General features: G+C 36.7%; 1 protein-coding gene across 6 annotated transcripts in view; it reads right to left on the reverse strand.

Annotated features, from left to right (window-relative positions):
• Nucleotides 1-9562: 9562 nt before the first annotated feature.
• LOC145998880 (WD repeat-containing protein 47) overlaps nt 9563-15502 on the reverse strand; it is a 431858-nt gene continuing 425918 nt past the window's right edge. For all 6 annotated transcript variants that reach the window (XM_083135576.1, XM_083135578.1, XM_083135581.1 and 3 more), the window contains one exon: nt 9563-11507. In XM_083135576.1, the coding sequence (XP_082991702.1) occupies nt 11362-11507 (146 nt within the window). In that variant the 3' untranslated portion in view covers nt 9563-11361. The remainder of the gene's footprint in view (nt 11508-15502) is intronic.

A 15502-nucleotide genomic window follows, 5' to 3' on the forward strand; every position in this document is an offset into this window, starting at 1 on the left:
CTGAAACCTTTGTCTGATTTTTTATCCTGTGATAACATTTCCCTGAAAGGTGAAACACAAATTTTGCCCAAAACTCTTCAGCGTTACGAAGATGATTGTCCTTAAAATCTTTGAAAAGTTTTGCTCGAAACAGGATGCTGGATGCAGATTGCCTCATTTGGCTGTTCTTGCCATTGAGAAGAAATGTCAAGTCCTGGACGTACCAAAGGTGGGCAATATGTTCTCCAAAGCACATAGAGCAGAATTCTCCTACAGGAGAATTGCACTTCACTAAGTGCCTCACATTGTTTCTAATACTTAAGAAGACTAATTTCTTCCAACGTAACGTTTATTTTCCAAGAAAATTAAACTCTTCGAAGCATTTTTTCGTCATTTATATTATTATCTTATAACTTAAATATTTATATCAGTAGTTTCATCTCAAGAAAGAGGATGAATTATAAAATTATGAATGTCTTCCAATACTGAAATAGGCCACTAGAGACAACGCAACTTTACAATAAAAAAGAATTAATGTCTTTATTAAAACGAATCATGTGGAGATAAACTCGTAATCAAGAAGTAAATTTAGGCAGTAAACGTCCACTCTAAATAAAAGGCAAATACAAAACACCATACATGAATATAATAATAATAATAATAATAATAATTATTATTATAAGTATTATTATATATGTATATATATGTGTAGTGTTTTCGGGCGTGTTAATGTGACTGTCCCCTTACAATATTTTGTTGCCAGCCTTCCACCCCCCCCCCCCCCCAGTCACATTTCCCTTGCGCCGTCACTGGTTGGAAGTAAATTGATTAGGACGAGGAAAGTAACATTAGCTGTTGACAGTGTTGCACCAAAGGACGTGATATGTGCTACTCTTTGTATAAATGATAGGAAATTTAAGCAAAAAATTATAATTGTTGAGACTTGAGAGTTGTTTCCTTCATTTCATCGTGGGAAGAGGTTTTCTGAGACAAAGTGGGATTATTTTACAGATTCATGAGAAAGGGTGGTTGTTTAAAGATAGAGAAGTATTTTGCACATTTTTTAAAAGTTCAGATAAAACGAGAATTTAGCCTTACTGTTATGAAAAGAAATAACGCAGTACAGGGAAAGAATAACTCTACACATTTCTCGCACATGGTAGGATGCAACACACATTCACAAGGTATTGCAGGAAGTCTATGAACGAGGATGAAGACGGATATGTGAAATTTGACTTACCTGCGGGTGAATTAGTGGATTCTAATATTCTTAAGGTTGATATATATTTTTTTTTAAGTCCACTTGATTCACAAATAGGCTAAATCACGAACCGACCTACAGTTTAATGTGCGATCCGATCCACTTTTTGACTCCATTGGGTATCGAACGCAAGGACCGTTCATTAAAATACCTCGACTTTATTACTACGCCATCGGGGAGGCACCCAATTTACACAAATATGTTGATTCAAATAACACGTTATATGCATAATCTGATAATGATGCACTTTTGGTGCATCTAAACATATTTTTTTCAACTATAGCATGTCTAAAAGAATCATTCAAGTTGGGATTTTTATAACTTCAGGAGGCACTGTAAATGTGCGATATGAACTAAATGCAGGTTTGCCTTCCATACGTGGTGGTTTTGTCACGTTTCTTCGCTTCGTAAAACATACATTTTTGCAGGAACGGCTTCTTGCATCCTCCTGGGGCCTTGCTCTAGCTAAACCAAAAATATAATTGTTTAGCATAATCGAGGGTTACTTATTCCTGCCGAACTTACTAGAAAACAAGGATTCTATTGGGATCATACGGATTTGAATGACAGTATCAATGAAGATTTATGATGTACACTACTACTTATAATAATGAGCATAAAATATTAATCAGGAACTTTATTTTTCGTCAACTGGATGTAACATCCTTTTTTGTTTTTCAGCAAATATTCAATTTATCACCTTTTTGACATTAATTTTCTTGCCAGGACAGCTGTTTTTATGCAAATTTTGGCGATCTTAACTACACGTAAGCTAGATATTAGCTAATATTCGTGCTGTTATATTACTATCCTTCTACCATCTTTGTAACATTTCTTGCAATAACAATAATAGAATTCATTAATTTACATATTCAAGTGAATAGACCTATGAATTATATTAATGTATTAATTTAAACATTTGCTTAATTGTTGTCGTTAATGTTATTATTATTATTTTTTCTGAAACACTTGGCTCGGACACCTTCCCCGACATATATTTCTAGATGCGTGCTTGCCGAAGGATAAATTAGATCAAGCTGTGGTGCTACCGGACTTAAAGGCTAATGGAAAAACAAACAAGTATGTGCGTCAAAAGCTGAACATAAGAAACGGCACAATATCACAAAGAAACACTTTTTGAAACTTATGTCATAGAAGATGTTTAACAATATTAAGAACAATAAATGCTTTCTATTTGTAATATACTAAGTAATTTTAAATAGTCTTTTGTGTTCGTACTACACATTTGAAAACTTTTTGTTGCTCCCAGCGCCAAGCTTAGAATTTAAAGAAAAAATGTACATTTTCATAGTGCATGGAAGTTCGACATTCAGAAAGAAAGAAGGTCTAGTGGAAAACATTTGAAGACTTCCAAAAGGTATAGCAGTAATGAAAAAGAGCACTCACTTATGTACGATGGATAGACAGTTGTATGGAAGCGAGAAAAAACACAAGGTAGATTTCATAAGATACCTAGCAATCAGTAACCAACAAACTGCATTTTTAATATTAATGTCATCATGATTAACGAACCTTATTTATTCTCACCACGCAATGGGTAAAATATTTGGAGCTTTATCCCACTTTCCGGAAAAATATTGTGTTTCTGCTACTTTTGACTTTTGTTGGCATGATATCCCGGATCACTTTTACGAGACGAGACGAGACAAAACGAGACGGGACGAGACGAGACGAGACAGAACCCTTCGAGACGGGACACGAGACGGGACAAACGAATATTTTCGAGACGAGACACGAGACGAGACAGCATTTTCACGAGACGGGACGGGACAGACCAAAGTCTCGTCTCGTCTCGTCTCGTGGGCAACACTAATTGCCAGAGATAAATATTCGAGACTTTCGGAAAACAACGTTATTGTTCACGGAGTTAGCTGCCTTGAACACACTGTGAAATTGAAACTACCACCTCAACTTTCGAAGTGGTATGAACTAATGAAACTCCACTTTGGAAGAGTAAGTCGTTGCTGATTCGACTGATTTGTTCTATGTGAAATCACTTTTCTGCTAATTTTGGCTAATGGCGACATTGAGGTTCAATGGTGATTAGATGAAAGTGACGAAGGGGGGGGGGGACAAATACACACAGACATTGAAAATACAACCCCCCAAATTATTATTTTGACTGTGGTTCCAGGCGCCAGAGACTCGTTCGCCTGCAGAATTAAAGTTTCCAGGGTATACTGGGCAGGATAGAGGTTGACATTTGAGCGCTTTCGAAAAGGTCACGCCAAACAATCCAAGTCGTCTGTGAAAAGGAGATGAATTACCGGGTATAGTGATCAATTTCGACGAATTCCTTGTGTCCAAAATCACATTCTACAAAATGTAAACTATTTGTTACCTCAGTGCATGTGTTCATCTAACCATATGTGTGTCACTTCTCCCGCATGAGTAACGAAGACTTACTTCAGAAAACGAATAACAACTTAGCTGACAGATTTTTCAATGTTACTTGATTATTACTTTTGGGCAATATTTTGTCAAAATAGCCTTTCATAAGCCTGGGGATACTTTATGCAGAATGAACAAAGAATTGGTTTTTCCATGTATGTGTGTACATTCCCAATAAGACATTAATTTTAATCCAAATATCCAGTGGCAGCGATTAGGAGGAGCGTGGGGGAGTTCCCCCCCGCCACATTTGGCCACTTGTTGTACCCACACTGGCCTTTTAATGCTAAGACCTTTCTACCAATAAAAGTAAACTGTCCTTTCCCCCAAGTTTTGGCACCCGATAGCCGTTACTGCAAACATTTGTCAGTTGCAATAACTTTGTAAGCCAAGTTTCAGTCAAAAACTCATACGATGAAAGTAATATGATCAGGAACATGCATTTAAATTTTTTTAAAAAAAGGTAAAGTGCTCCCCTGTGCATAGCACCACGCCATGAAGGCGTATAGGGGGTGTGGGGGTAACGTCCTACACTTTCTTGATCCGGTCGTGAGTTAAATTACGAAAAAGTAATTTAATCCTTCACCGTGTGTGTGCATGGCAGTTAAGAGAAACATTTGAAGAATGGAACGAGAGAAAGTGAAAGGGAGAAAGAGGTAACAAGCTGGGATAGAAAGATATAAGAAAGCATTAGGGAGTAAAACAGAAAAGATGAAAAGCAAAGGGAAAAGAAGTGAAGGGAAATCGGGAGTGTAAGAGAGAAGGGGATACATATGCATGTATGTCGTACATATATGTGTCTTACATGCATGCATACACACACACACACACACACACACACACACACCCACACACACACACACACACACACACACACACACACACACACACACACACACACACACACACACACACACACACACACACACACACACACACACACACACACACACACACACACACACACGTACGTGTATATGACCTTACATTTATAACTGCCCACCCTAATCTATTAATATACACCTTCTGCCCACCCGGTCGAAAATTTCTGGCGCCGCCTCTGAAGTCACCTAACGAAGTTCAGACAATATTCTTCAGCTCAAATTCCACTCAGTACAGAAAAGGTAATATCACTCAAGATAAAAGTGTTAGATCAGATATTGAGGGGGAAAAAAAAGGTGATGGCAATGTTTTAATATTTGTAGATAGCCATGGTCGTGAATTAGCATCAAAAATCTGCAACCTAAATCCAAAATTGAACTGTAGAAGTAATTTAAAGCCGGGAGTAAAATCTCATGACGTGTTAAAAAACAGAGCTCAGGAATGTGAAATGCTAAATTCGAAGGACTATGTTGTCTTAATTACAGGAACAAATGACATCGCGAAGAGCGAAGATCAGAATGTCATCAAAGCTCTCAGAAAAACCCCCAAATCTACTGAAACACACAAATGCAATTGTTGCTTATGTTACTTGCAGATACGATTTAATTAGTGAGTTGTGTGTTAATGTAGAAACAAACAGAGTAAATAAGGAAATAAAAACCTTTGATAAACGTTTCACAAACGTGAAAATACTAGAATTAGACTCTTTACAAAGATCACTACACACTAACCATGGCCTACATTTGAACAAAAATGGAAAACTATACATAAGTCAAGCCATAATAGAACTTGTCACAAATAGTAAATCTCATGAAACAGGTGTAGCTATCCCACTTGGTTGGACAACCAATGATCCACTAATAGAGAAATGCTGCAGTGAACACCTCATGACTATCTGAAAATGAATGTATAATGACTATAAAACAAGAACCGAGAAGGAAAGAAGACAAATAGAAGACAGTGACGTGCACTGAGGAGTAGCTAGTCTAGCAGAGATAGATCAATCAATCTCACATCTCGAATTATATTCAAATCACAATATTTATTGTCTTGTTAAAGCCACCACAGCTCACATGCAACACCTTTTTTTCCACGCTCTTCTCGTCGATTGGTGTTCTCCGTTGGCAAAGCTGGCTGGATACCCTAGCTCGCTCTTCTTCCGCCTGACCAGTTTCCAGGTAGAAACGGCTGCCCCCTCGTCCCGCTGCAGTGGTTGAAAGCCCGTGCTTTCAGGTCCCCCAGTCTATCTCCTATAGGACAGATAGGGGATTGGTTTCTCATAGATTTTTTTGTAAATCCTCTAAAGAACTCAGGGTAAAATTTTCTGCAGTTCTCTGTATTTACACAACATTTTACACGTTGTACAATATATATGTATAATATGGGATGTAGTTTTATTATTTATGAAATGGGAACATGTTATGTGGTTATGTGCAGACAATAATGTTGCGCTTTCTTTTTTTTTTTTTTTTTTTTTCAAGTATGGAATATATAATGATTAAATTACAAATATGTGCTCGGGCTCTCTCTCACTCTCGTTTTAGTAGTGTTTTATTTAAATATACTACTCTTGGCCTCTAACAGTCATAAATAGGCTGTATTTATTTGGACAAGAGAACGTGCATTCATATTGTTTTTGGTTTGGTTTATTTTACTTCGCATTTGTGCCACATTTGGTTATTGCGAAAATGAGGATGAGTGATGGATGATATGATGAAATTGATGAAGGGACCTCATATGAACAATCAAGGCCAGGATTCGAACCCATGATGAGTGCGCATTCTTATCCTGTGTGTTGTACTCTGCATTGAATAATGAAATAATTTGGATTGAAAAATGTACCTCAGAACTCAAAAAGCCAAATGAATATTATTGAAGAAACTACAAAAAAGTGTGTTTTGTTTCTGTGCATAAAGTGGACTTAAAACACCAAATCAACCAACTGTGCAGGAGTGGTTATCACAGCGAGTTACGACACCAGGAGTTCTGGGTTCGAACCCCGTCCTGGGCGTGGGTGTTCTTTGTGTTTGTACCTTCATTAATTTTATCGTATCATCTTCGCAATTAACCAAATGTGACAAAAAAATGACGCTAAGTAACAAAAATGAAATCAAATCATTGATTGATTGCTCGATTTGGTTTATTTTACTTCGTTTTTCAGCCACTTTTGGCTAATCGCGAAGATGATACGATAAAAATGATGAGGGAACACACACAAAGAATAGCCATGGCCAAGATGAGATTCTAACCCAGGATCTCTGGCTTAGTAGTCAAGTCAAATTGTTTTTTATTTTCGAATGTGGGTGGGGTTTACATGTACTTTTTTTAGTACTCATTCATCATTTTGTAATCTTTTCCTGTTATTGACATTCTTTTTTTTTTAGGAATACTGGGCCCTAAAGGGGGAAGGGGTGTGACCCACACCAACCCCACCCCCCCTTGAGCACGCCACTGACTGGTACCCCAAGTGTCGACGTCACCGCACGTCACTGGTGACAATGTACGGACAGAAGAAAAGAGTACTACACTTGACAAAGTAAATGAAGATGTAAGTTGTGCAAAGAAAAAGGTGGAAAGTATGAATACAGTAGCTGGTGGCTCTGCTGAGAACGATGAAAAGAAGGCAAGTGAGGTAGCTGCTCTCCGTTCAACGAGCAGGAAGATAACTTTGCCAGCAAAGCTGCAGAATCATTTCTTATGGTAGAAAATGTAGGAAATGAAATGGGTATAGTAGACAATAAAATTAATAGTATGGTAAAGGATAGCTCAGGAAGTGGCAGAATATCCTTCATCAAAATGTCCAAGGTTTGAATATAGAAAAAACAGATTAGAATTCCACTTACTGGAAAGGTTGAAAAATACAGTTATTATGTGCCTCACAGAACATTGGTTAAGCTCTGATGAATTAAATTACATTAATTTCCCAAATTATTATCTAGCTTAAAGCTACTCTAAGACTCAACATGGGGAGGGGAGGCTCATGCATTTATTGTATAAAAGACACAACAGTTAAAGAATGCTTAAAATTTGGCAATCTAAATGTAGAAAAACACTTTGAATCATGTATTATTAAATTAAATTCAAAACCGTAGTGATATGTGTTTATAGAACTCCAGATAATGACCTGAATATTTTCATAAACAATATAGATATTATCCTTAATCACTATCAAAAGAACAATCATGTGGTAGCAGCGGTAGTAGGGGACCTAAGTGTAGACTTCGTAAAGAGAAATATAAATAGCGACCTAAATTTATTACTCATTTCCTTTTATATTCTTTCATCTTACTTTATATATATATATATATATATATATATATATATATATATATATATATACACACACACACAAACACACACACACTTCTCACTGTGTACATATATTGCATTTCATTGTTATACTCCATTATATTTTATTATATTCCACTGTAATCATGCACTGCATTGACAGTGTATTAGTGTTGTAATGCTCATGGTATTGAAAACGGAAATTGGTAACTTTTCCATTGCAGTATTTGTATTTCATCACATTAGACTATATGTCACTGTATTTAACTATATTTCATGTGTACATATATTGTATTTCATTGTATTATTATATTGCAATATCTAGGATACTGTAAATATAAATTGACATGTTCGATTTCACTGCATGTAAATGCAAACAATGTGATTCATGGATGAAATCAATCAATCAATCACAATTGCATGGCTTGATTTCAAAATCCACAGTAGAAAGTTGGAATTAATGTACACATTTATTAAATACATATATTATCATCCCCATTTATTAATATAGATTTTTAAAAATATGATGTTCAACAGAATGTCCTTCATGAAAATCCAAGCCACATGTGCCAGATTAATTATAATCTTATAATTATTATTATTACTATTATTTATTTTTATTATTTTGGACAATATTATTAAGTAACTAATTTTGTATAAATGAACTGGACCAATAACCAGAAAAACTGGATATACAGAGCATTCCCGGACATTCGCTACGAGACACTGCGGCAAGCAGCCCGGCATCAGCGCTTGTCTTTCCCAGTGAATGGGTCTGCGACAGTCGCACGCTACAGTCTGTTTTTTTGCTCTCCCTGCTTTCGCTCTCTTTCCCTTTCTGATGACGTTGCAGACTGACGCCAGTATAATCCTCCCTCGGAAGTTGTGTTGTGTCGTGTCAGTGTGTTGAAGATTGTGGCTTAATATGGCACCACAAAAGTTTACATTACAACAAAGGATTTATCTTGTAGAGCGTTACTTCGGAAAGAGGAATTGTGGAGAAGTGTGACGACATTTTGCAACAATATTTCCTGGTGTTTGCGTTCCACATAGGACCACTATATTAAAACTTGTAAAAAAAAAGTTTGGAGTAACAGGGTCAGTTCTGAATAAAAGTGGAAAGAAAAATGGGGAAATCTAAAAAATAAAGTATACGAAGACAATCCGCACACCATCCGTGAGTTAAAAGAGAGTACTGTATGAGAAATCGGGGTAATTACAGTAGACGAAGTTGCATGTGTAAATGCCAATTTCCTTTGGAGATGCCAGGAATGTGTTGCAGCAGAGGGACATCATTTTCAACACCTTCTGTAGTCAAGGTTAGTACACAATATGAAAACTGTAATTTTAATAGCAGACTCTAGCGACTGTCGCGGACCTGTTCACTGGGAAAGACAAGCACTGATGCCGGGACGCTTGCCGTTGAGTCTCATAGCAAATGTCAGGGAATGCTCTGTAGTTACAAAATCTCAAAAATATACTATTTCATCTGTTCAAATTTAATCAAAATATTTAATTGAGAAAGAAATAAAATTGTATGAAGGACCAATAATGCTATAATATACGTAATAACTATGCTCAGCTATGATACAGCCTCATTAAAATCCAAATGAGACTGAATTTACTACAAATAAACAACAGCATCGACTGTAAAGGTTTCTTTAGAATATCTGTAGATATTTGTTACAAATACAAGAATATATCTACAGTTCTTTCGTTCATGACAAGAAAACATACATGTATTAGCAGCCATTTATTTCATATGAAACATAATTACAATTTTACATATTCACTGACTCAAAAGACAATATATTTGGAGTATAACAGAATAATTGTAAACAAAGTCTGCACATTTTTGCAAACATATACATTATAAATTCTGATCGCTTTTTACAAAGGCCAAGCTACTATTGCAGTGAAAAAACCTTTTGATCACAAACCAGATACGCAAGTCCAGTATTAGTAATGTCAGGCACAGGTCTATCAGAATTCTGCGGCATGGTAGTACAATCAAATACAGTCAAATGCCATTACAGTATAATGTGGAAAATCAGAGTAACATTGAGCAACTATTGTTAATTTGGTCATTAAATTGAGAATAATCTCATTTCATGTCACTTGACATGGGTTACACGTAAATTCAAAAATTATAAACAATATATATATTTAAAAACCAAGTACTATTATGATAATTACAGGTGCCACATGATAAAAAAAAATAAGCATATGATATATCATGTTGTACATTTAAAGAAGGAAAATATAGTAAATATATTGAAACAAATGGGTAAATTTAATACAAGTTAATGATTGAGTATTTAGTAAAGGCACCACAACTGTATAGTAATTTCCGAAATGTATACATCTCTTCAAAACACATGAAAGCGTCGACATTCTATTTTGGAATAAACAGCTTTCAGTCATGTTACTGAATGCTAAAAAACATAACATTCATGCACATTGTTAAGGCATGTTAAATATGTATTTTATGGAGATTAACTCTCACAGATTGCTCTTATGACAGTTTCTTTGTCAAATAAATACTGTCTTCCACTGAACGCAATGAGTTTCTAGTGAAAAAATCAACAATCGCCATCACCTTACGTTAAAAAATACACCAAACACGCTACGTGTCCTGCAGTACACCCAAGACCGCAGGAGTTTATTAACTGTAGTAATATGTTATAACTATTGTTAGCCCATTAACGATTTTTTCCATCCAAAACGAAAAAACTATGTTAACTACAACCTATGTGGTCAAATACTTCTTTGATACAAGAACTTTTTTTTACTTTTTTGAATTTTTAAATATTTTGTTCCCACATTAACCACTTTGAACCATACAAAAATAAAATCAGTACAAAACATGCAAGGTCTACGATTAATTTCCACGATATACACGTAGTCATCACCCGATTTCATTGCATCGTGATCACGCTATTTACATCACTATCACTTCATTCTTTTTAAAAAGATAACTCACACGTTATATGATACTAGGCAACTTTTGCTAACAATGCTCTGATAACGAATTGTTTCATGGTTTTTATAATAAATTATATCTACAGTAGAATGTTTGTGAATGTTAGTCCAAATTATATTCACTCTAGATACGTATAACTCAACAAGTCTTGCATCAGTGAAGCACTTCAAAAATTCTCCACGTATTTTACACTGTCTCCTCGGCATATTTAAAAAGGAGAGAAACTGTGTTCTAGGCAATGAAATATTTCATTTCAAAGATATTCTCGTGATTAACTTTATAATACAAAATAGTTTTCAGAATCTTAGTGTTCTATGAACTCATCACGGTTCACCGTTTGTAATTTTAAACCTCTTTTGTTAAAGGTTTGTTAGCAGGATGCATTGGTAGTACAACAAAACACCCTTGATGAGTATTATAAGTAAGGATAAACTTAAGCAGTTATAAGAATTGTTTGGTATTAAAGCTTTGTCACTTAAGTCAGGCTGAGAAACAATAAGTCTCCCTTCCTTATCTGTGGCACATAAACTCAGCCCTCCTTTTAGTTCTTCTGTCTTCATACGGGTGGCAGGGCCCAAAGTGTTGACATCTTGTCTGCACTTGTGCTGAGGAATGAGAACTCCGTTGGATGCCATCTCCCGGAAATTACTTTGTCCTGGTGATGGGCTACAACAACGCTGGGTAGAGGCATTGTCAGGTCACCTGGAAAAAAAAGGCAATATAATTATACATCAGGAATATGGTTCTTCTCAAAAGAAGCGATTAAAGGACAACACCAGTGACGTGCACTGAGGAGTAGCTAGTCTAGCAGAGATAGATCAATCAATCTCACATCTCGAATTATATTCAAATCACAATATTTATTGTCTTGTTAAAGCCACCACAGCTCATACGCAACACTGTCTTTTCCACGTGCTTCTCGTCCATCGGTGTTCTCCGCGGGCAAAGCTGGCTGGATACCCTAGCTCGCTCTTCTTCCGCCAGACCAGTTTCCAGGTAGAAACGGCCGGCCCAAGGAAAAGGAAGATTTCTACCTCTACCTCCCTTGTCCCCTCACCCCCCGCTGCAATGGTTGAAAGCCCAGGCTTTCAGGTCCTCCAGTCTATCTCCTATAGGACAGATAGGGGATTGGTTCCTCATATTTTTTTTGTAAATCCTCTAAAGAACTCAGGGTACAATTTTCTGCAGTACTTATGTTCTCTGTATTTACACAACCTTTTACATGTTGTACAATATGTGTGTATGTATGTATGGGAACGTGTTATGTGCAGACAATAATGTTATGCTTTCTTTCTTTTTTTTCTTTTTCAAATATGGAATATATAGTGATTAAATTACAAATATGTGCTCAGGCTCGCTCCGACTCTCGTTTTAGTAGTGTTTTATTTAAATATACTACTCTTGGTCTCTAACAGTCATAAATACGGAAGTATTTATTTGGGCAAGAGAACGTGTGTTCATATTGTTGTTGGCTTGGTTTATTTTACTTCGCTTTTCTGCCACATTTGGTTCTCGCGAAAATGAGGATTGAGTGATGATATGATGAAATTGGTGAAGGGACCTCATATGAACAATCCAGGCCAGGATTCGAACCCGTGATGAGTGCGCATTCTTGTCCTATGCGTTGCAGGGAATAATGAAATAATTTGGAATGAAAAATGTATCTCAGAACTCAAAAAGTCAAATGAATATCATTGAAGAAACTACAAAAAAGTGTGTTGTGTTTTGTTACCTGTCACCAAATTAACCAAGCGTGGGGGAGTGGTTATCACAGCGCGCTACGACACCAGGAGTTCCGGGTTCGAACCCCGACCCGGGCATGGGCGTTCCCTGTGCTCGTCCCTTCATCAATTTAATCGTATCGTCTTCGCAATTAACCAAATGTGACAAAAAAGCGACGCTAAGTAACAAAAATGAAATCAAATCATTGATTGATTGCTCAATTTGGTTTATTTTACTTCGCTTTTCCGCCACCTTTGGTACGACAAAATTGATGAAGGGACACACACAAAGAACACAAATGGCCAATCCGAGATTCGAACCCAGGATCTCTGGCTTAGAGTCAAATCAAATAGTTTTTTTTTTTATTTTCGAATGTGGGTGGGGGTTACGTGTACTTTTTTCTAGTACTCATTCATAATTTTGCAATCTTTTCCTGTTATTGACATTCTTCTTTTTTGTAGGAATACTGGCCCTAAAGGGAGGAGGGGTGTGACCCCCCCCCCCCTTGAACACGCCACTGACTGCTACCCCAGGTGTCGACATCACCGCACGTCACTGGACAACACACATTTATTAAAATGTAGTATCGCTTAAATAACGCAATAGATGCAATCCACTTTTGTCATTCAATTATCAGACTGACTTCCATCTTCCTTCATGGCTGGAAAGCGTATTAGCATGATATGAACAAAACTGGTTGAATATCATATCAGTAGAGTGACCAGCCATTTCCTGATCTTCTGCGAGGTGAAGCAGCTGCATTGCTCATCAGTTGGAGCATTCCTCTTGTTCAGTATTTGCTGTAACTTTTTTTTATTTTAAATGTTAATCCTGGAATAAAAAGAATCATATCCACCTTTTACGAATTTAAATCTATCTTCGTTAGTTTCGGATAGGTTTCATCCATTTCTATGAAGTACATCTCCTTGGTGTGCTAAATCATAAGGCAGTTAATATATTTGTTCATAATTTCTTAAAAAATAATAGGCTGTTTTATCTGTAAATGGTCAATGAGACTTTTCCGAAATCTATGATATGAATCTTCAAATGAAGGGAGTAGAAAATTATGAAAATTTACAAAAAGTAAAGAGCAACTCTTTCAAATTCAGCATACAACATTTTCTACATGGTTGATATGTAAAGCCCTCTCCCAGTGTTTTTGTACTGTGTTGGTGGATTGGGGTGAAGGGTGGATGATCCCTACCTGGAAGCATAAATTATTCCTAAAATTCCAAATGTTTCTTATTTACCAGTAATTGCTGGTAAAATTGTCCATGTTGTTTCTAGCATTTATTTTTTATGACTTTGAAACAGATTTCTAGGTCCATACCTGTTTTTTTTTTTTTGCTACATCCTAGATGTATACTATTTAGAGATCTTTGTGCTTCATGTACACAGCACCCCTCTACAGAAATTCTATCTGGCCTAAAATGCCTAAAAGCCCTATTTTGACCTGAAAAACAACTTTTAAACCTTCAAAGTAAGTTTAAAAATAACTTAATTAAGAAAAAGCCTTCATTTCCACCACAAAGGTTTGAACCCTGAGACCCTGAACGAATCCAAGCGTTAAAAGAAGCAATGCAACAGCAAGGGGTGTCAACGTTTGTGCAAATTTCCGACATCTTCCAGCCAGCATCACGAAATTGAAAAAAATGTGGACTTCCCAGGTAATTAAAGGGACCACAAGTGAGGTGTCATATGCCAAACTAAAATTCAGGCTGTTTTGGGATGAAATCCTAGTTACAAAATCATTCAGTTGTTAAAACAGGGCCCATATTAGTTCCAGCCTCCAACAGTGTAAGAGCCCGGGAAGATTCCAAGAATACCTCAATCTGATTGGCTGTTTCGAGTGCTTGCTGTGACGAGTAGGGAAGGCAGCCTTGCTAGTGATTAATCACATCACTTATTTCGCCCATTGACAGAACAGCCTAGGTCAAAGGGGAGGGTTTGCACTGGAACCTACAACTGCCCTATTATAGTGGCTGTTCATCGAGGAGAGAAGATCCCTGGAGCTGCCTGCGGTTTGAGTTCTAAGTTGAGTCTTTTAGCTCACTTTATGCACATAAAGGCTAATTGAGACTGAACGTACAGTTTAAAGTGGTATCCGAACCACTATGTGCCTGCACCGTGTATCGAACCCACGACCTATTCATATATAAGGCCTCCTTGGGAGTCAGCAGCAATTGCATCAAGTTTGCACCAATAACTTCCTGTGGCATGGACAGAAGGTTCTCCATGGACATTTTTGGGTTGCAACGATCACATTGAAAGTTAATGCCATCAACCCGGAAGTGTCCGTTACTGAACAAGCGACTATTCATGGACGATTGGAAGAACCTCGCCATGGAGAACATTGAATGAATGGTGGTGGAGCACTTCAAAATATTTTGTATTGGACAAACTGTATCTGTTTATAATCAAAGAATAGAATGCACTTCACTGAAAATTTTGCCTTTATGTATACAAATTGCATCTAACGCTAGTTATTTCATTGTTTTTTATTAATTCATACATTACAGCTATTAATTTATTATAAGCACCTACAAACCCTAAAAATAAGTTTATAAAGTCCTAAATCCCTCTTTTTAGCATCTAAAAATTTGTTCCCTAATTATGACTGTTGGTGTGGGTCCCGACAGAGAAATCCAGAATTAGGGAGGAGGAGAGGTTGAGAGTTGTGGATGTTATAATTATAATTAAATGAGATGATATTTAAAATATTGCAATGTGGAGGGGAACAGGAAACATCAGCTTGCCCCCAGGAAATCAAGCTCTCATGACGGCATTCTTATGGGTAAATAGTTCCCCTGGAGAAAAAACAGTTGCCCATTTGAATCAATGGGTGGGAGCTGTTTGAGAATATACATCAAAGACTACAGCATTTAGGAATATCATAACTTGGAATATAGAACATCCTAGGAATTAGTAAAGAGGAAGGGCCACAAAAAACTGAATTTTGGATCAAACAATTTGGA

This window comes from Lepisma saccharinum, chromosome 14, assembly GCF_977018435.1.
Source record: "Lepisma saccharinum chromosome 14, izLepSacc3.1, whole genome shotgun sequence".
Taxonomy (NCBI): Eukaryota; Metazoa; Arthropoda; class Insecta; order Zygentoma; family Lepismatidae; genus Lepisma; species Lepisma saccharinum.